This window comes from Merops nubicus, unplaced genomic scaffold (genome assembly GCF_000691845.1).
Source record: "Merops nubicus isolate BGI_N331 unplaced genomic scaffold, ASM69184v1 scaffold41925, whole genome shotgun sequence".
Lineage (NCBI taxonomy): Eukaryota > Metazoa > Chordata > Aves > Coraciiformes > Meropidae > Merops > Merops nubicus.
In genome coordinates, this window is record NW_008608378.1 from 1 (window position 1) to 5578 (window position 5578).

A 5578-nucleotide genomic window follows, 5' to 3' on the forward strand; every position below is an offset into this window, starting at 1 on the left:
GGGGGCTGCGGGCGAGGGGGCTCGGGACCGTCGCCCGGGTCGGAGGGGGTGGACGCGTCCAGGAAGGAGCAGAATTCCCAGCTGTCAGAGAGGATGTCGGAGGTGGTGAAGTCGAGGGGTCCTAGCTCGAAGGCACCTCCACACTTCTCGCTGCTGGAGGTGCTGCTGCCCGTCGCCGTCATCCAGTCGTCCGGCTCCAGCTCGAAGTCGAAGTCAGACGTCAGCCGGTCAATCTGGCTCACCACCTGCAGACAGACAGACGGACGGATGGGTGAGGGGAAACCCTCCTTCCTCCCACAGCTCCCCCAGACCATGCTCTCCATCTGACGGGGGGGGACTAAGGGGAACCCCTTGATACCTCTCATACCTGTTTGTGCACCCATAATACACACATATGTGGTTTTTTTCTCGTTATTTTTCATTACTGTCTTTTTTCCTCCATCTTTTTTCCTTCCATACATCCTTTCCTGGTGGAAATTTGCCACAGATTTCCCAAAATAGGGGAAGGAAGACAAACCAATGGACAATATCATGCCACACATTTCCTTTCCTTCTCCTCATGACACTGAAGAGCTCTGATATCTCCATTGGTCCCACCATTCATCAATGGGCGTTGGACCTCCTCACCCACCAAGAATAATTAATCATGGCACATCTCTCCATCGCTTTTATGCTGCTGTTATCCCACAACTCAATTTTTTTCAAGCACTTTTGCTGGGGGAAGTTGAGTCGTTGGGCTCAGACACCTCAACCCATCCTCTTGTTGGCTGGCCAAGGGTGGGTGCCCCAAAGCTGCTGCCACATTGGTGGGTTGCCCTTGGTCTCTGCAACCGTTTGGTAGGTGCCAGCATGCAGAGGTTTGGGTGAACATCATAAGTCACTAGGAATGTACCACAAACCATGGCTCAGCAGAGCAGGCCCCTTGCGAAGCCCTTGTGGTAGATGAGGATGTGTGGGTAGAGTTAACGGTCATTTAATATGTCTGGGCATCTGAAACCAGGAACTCCGGGGGATGATTATGCTGCCAGCAGCTGAAGTGGCTCTATTATATTCTGCTGGCCTAATTTTAATAGAATTCCCAAATTCAAGCTACAAATTTCACTTGTTCAGCCACCCTGCCCATGCAGCTCTCTTGATGTACCAAGGAGATGATGCCAAGGCTGGGAGCCCCCAGCCCTCTAGTTGTTTGCTGGGGGGATCCAGCTGTGGGCACCAAGGACCCCCTGTTGTAAATCAGCTGCAGGTTCCCATGGGGCATCTCCAAGCTCTAGCTGCAGCTAGGAACATTTCCTGGGCCACCAAATGCTGGGGTGACGATATGGGAACAAGCTGGATGAGCAACTCTAGAGGACAGAATAGCGTCACCTCCTTGGGGGCACAATCCCAAGGGGGTCCCAATATGGTTTGAGTGAGGGTGGTGGGGCTGGATGCACTCAGTTGCTGCCTGGTGCAGCCACACAGCAGAGCAACTGGGGAGACCTGGGAATGAGGAGACCCTTTCTGAGATGGGACCAGCTGGTGTCACCAGGAAAATGCAGGTTGAGAGGATGGGGGTTGCTGCCAGGGAGTGTGTTGGACACACTGGTGATAAAAGAAATCAAACCCAATCTTTCCAGGGAAAAAAAGAGGTGGGTTGGAAAGGAGACGAGTGCTCCCACCACCAGACCTGAGCACATGGGGATGGACACTATTGCACCTTAATGGTCCTGATCAGCCCCACCTGGGACCCCACCCTTCCCCACCCTGCCCATGGCCCAAGATATAAGCTCAGCCTTGGGCTGAGTCTTCTCCTGAGTTGTGCTGAGTGGGGACCTGTCCCCATGCCCATGAGCTGGGCCCACAGGTGGTTTTGATCCTGGATGGACCTCATGAAGCTTGCAGGATGGACCTTGGACCTACATCACGTCCCAGTCTTCTGGAGGGAGTTTGGGTCTCTCCAGCAGGGCAATGCTGGGGATAATGAACTGAGTGCTTCTCATGCCAGACAGCAGAAGGCAATGGGCTTTACCTAAGCTCCTCACCCATCATCTCCGACTTATTTCCCCTGCCTCCCTGCCCATGCAAGACCTTCAGGGAGGGTGAGCAGCAACTCATCTGTCCTTCAGGCTTTGGCTTTGAAGGGTGCTGAGGGCAAGATGGGAGCATCTGTAGGGAAGTCTTGACATTAGAAAAGGTGATTGCTCTTCTTCCTGATTTTTTTTTTCCCTCTCTTTTCTTTGGGGGAGAAAGGGTGAAACTTGAGGGAAAAAGGGAAAAAAAAAAAAAAAAAGATGACATGTCTCTGTGACCTCTTCTTTCTTCGTGACAAGAAAGAATTGGGAAGAAGGGCAGGAAAAGAGCTGTCTTTGGGAAACACCCAGCTATTATTATTTTTTAATAAGGCAGTAAATGGTTCTGCTGAAACCTTCTGCTGAGATGAGATCACCTCGGTTTCCACAAAGACCCGGTGAGGAGAGCAGCTCCCTGGGCTTCCAGCTGGCTCCCTCCTCTTCCTTATCCTCCTTAAAGGGACCCCCTGTGATTCGGGCTTGGTGGGTGCCTGGAGGTGGTGAATCCCCAGCCCGGTCCTTGTCCCCATCCCAGTTCTCGTGGTGGCACCCAGGGATTAGCGTCACAGTAGCAGTGCCTCACTCGGGGCTATTTTTAGGAGTGCTTTCTATTTTAAATGGGATATGGTGGCATGGGGAGGGGGGGCTGTTAAATACCTACTTGACACTTGGTACCCGCTGGGGATTTAAATTTAAAGTAGGATCTGGGGGTTCTCCCCACTTTTCTCCTTCCTGAGGCGGGTTGTCAAAGCTTTTGCAGCTGCTGACAGAGGGAGCTGGGGTGAGAGTGGGAGGGAGGGAGGGATGAACCAGATCCCATCCCACTGCCTGGGATCGAGTAGTTCGGGGTAAAAGCTTGCTGGGTTTCTTGTCTCCTGGGAACTGGGGAGGTTCTATCTCCCTGCAAGCAGGTGATAGCGGTTGGGGTGTCCCCAGTGTTTGCTGGAGGTGCCATGGGGTGACTGAGAGAGGACCTCTCTCCATCCTTTCCCTTTGGATTTCACTTTGTTGCAAAGAAGCCACCTTGCTGGTGACACCAGAGCATCCCTGGTCAAGCCAGAGGTACCTGGCAGTGGGAAAGCAGGGAGCAAAAATAATTCCCTTTGGCTTCGTGCCTGGTGTTACCAAAGGACCTCATCCTGCTGTGCCTGAGTGCCCTGAAAGCAGGCAATGGGTGGCCAAGGGTGCTCAGCTCCTCCTCAAAGGATGAGGTTTGGGCAGCTGGAGGATGAACTGCAGTAAGGCACAGGGTAACCCACAGAGATGGGCACCGAACAAAGATGTGCTAAACCAGTTCATGTCCACCCCAAAAACCCATCTCCCACCATTCAGCCCAACTGGGAGTGCTGGGTACTCCCCTCATCCCATGGGTGGTCCTGTATCCACATTGCTGGCAGCCAGCTTTTCAGATAAAAGCTTGGTTGCCCCAAACTGGGTGTTTACCTCCACAACTAAGGCACATGTTGAACATCTGGAGGATTTTTTTTTTTTTTAACAGGAATTTTGATTATTGGCTGCAGATCAAGCACGGAAGTCCCTGGCTGCGAGTTGGGCTTGGTGGCTCTAGCTTCCACACTTTGGCTATGCTGGTTTCTGTTGAGGAACTAAACCTCCTGGAAGCTCGAGAAGGTGCTGGAAAGGCAACGGGTGGAGCAGGAGGATGAGAGAGGAATTAAAGGCTTCCTGGCAATTGGTAATATGTATTCCTGAGGCTGGGAAAGGAGATGAAGATGCTGGGATCAAAGTGGTGAGATCTAACTGGGGTGGGGAGATCAAAGCAGGGTGTTTGCTTTGACAACATGTGTGTGTCCTCTCGGCTGCCCTCTGGCAAGAGGCCACAGTTTCCCCAACCCAGAACAAAACATCTCGTCTCCAAAAATCCCCAACTCTGTTCCCAAAAGCATCAAATCATCCCAGAGGCATTTGATACTGTCGCCTTGAACACCAATTCCACTCTCCATGAGGAGCAAAAAGCCACCCCAAGGTCCCCACAGCCAGACGTTCCTGGAGCAGGGACCTTCTCACATCTCCCAAACCACTGCCTGGCAAAGGCAAAGGTGAGTAAATATTTAATAAGGAATAAATGATTAATTGGAGCTCAGAAACCGAAGCTGGTTACAGGGGCCTCTTTTCCCTGAGCTGATGTTTAGAAATGAGCGTGTCGTGGATCTTGGGATCATTTGCTAGATCATCAGCCACTAAAGAGCTCAAAATCACCGCGCAGATCCCTAAAACATGATATTATTAGAATAATAAGCTGCCTTCTCGCCATGAACTTTCCCAAGCGTTCCCGGCTAATCACCTATTGATTACAACATCATTAAGGTATTTATTCTCATCAGGGATTGCAAGGAGGCTTTTCCTCCTGCCAAAGGCTTGGAGGGGACCTCTCGCTGCTGCTTCCCATGCTGGGGTGGGACCCCGCTGCTCCCATGGGTGCAAAGGCCCTGCTCATGGGATTTTTTTTTTTTTTTTGGGGGGGGGGTGGTGTTTGCACATAGGGACATTTGCATAGCTGCTGGATTTTATTTAGGTGTCTATATGAGTATGGCCCCTGGCTGGTTTCTGTTTTCCTGCCCCAGGGGGGCAGGCAGCGTGGCGAGCTCCCCGGCCCTGCCTGCCTCCTGCCTCCTTTTTACTTTCAGTGTGCACGACTTCCATCCAAGATGTTAATAGTCATTTTCCCTGCACATAATACAGCCCTGTCTGGGAGTTCTGGGGAATAATTATATACACAAAAGGGAGCGGGGGAGCGGGGAGACTGGTAAAACAGCATCCTGACTCAAACGGACAGCTGGAGTGGCAGCCTTCAGGTGGGAGCTTGGGATGGAGCTTGAAGCAATGTCTGGTCCCACCTCCCATCCCCAGGGACCGGCCAGCAGAGCAATTCCCTTACCGAAGGCTCCCCCCATGGACCACCTCACAATCTCACCCTAATCCAAGCTCAAAATCTCTGTTGAAGGAGGGAGAAAAGCCTGGTGTGAGGCAGGACTGGCTGCTCCTGGAGCTGCTGAGTGGCTTTGGAGCAGGAAGCAACCCTGGCTGAACGCCCTCGTGCCCGCATCGGGGTTTAGATGGTTTCGGGGGTTGGTTTTGTCCAGGTGGTTATGACCTGTCTGCTTATTCCAAACCTGCAAAGTCCTTGTGGCCCAGCTCCTCTTGCAAGGAGTCTGGAAGGAGCAGGTCCAGGATCACCTGGTGAAGGTTTTACAGCTCCATGGGTGCATCTGGTGTAGCAGGGTTGGGTCCACCCCTTGCCCTCACCGAGCACACCCAGTCCTGCATCCTAACCCCCTGACAAAGCCTTGAGCAGAGGAGATGGCCACAGGATGGACATTTCCAAAGTCCCCACAGTGGCTCTGTTGGAGAGTACGCCCACAGCATAAGCATAAGTGCCAGGGTCCTGTGGGTGCTGAAGGGCTTTGGTGGCCCTGAGCAGCCCCTCCTGGGACCCCCACCCGTGAGACCACTGAAGCTCAGGGCTATCAGTCCCTGCCTGGGTCTGCATGTCCTGGCCCTCACTCCCTGCT

The 5578-nt window shown here is 52.8% G+C and overlaps 1 protein-coding gene across 1 annotated transcript in view; it reads right to left on the reverse strand.

Annotated features, from left to right (window-relative positions):
* Window positions 1–6: 6 nt before the first annotated feature.
* The window catches only part of LOC103772900 (chromosome unknown open reading frame, human C15orf59), a gene marked incomplete at its 3' end in the record, with an annotated part of 8640 nt that continues 3068 nt past the window's right edge, over window positions 7–5578 (reverse strand). The window contains exon 3 of the mRNA XM_008940245.1: window positions 7–245. Within this exon, the coding sequence (XP_008938493.1) occupies window positions 7–245 (239 nt within the window). The remainder of the gene's footprint in view (window positions 246–5578) is intronic.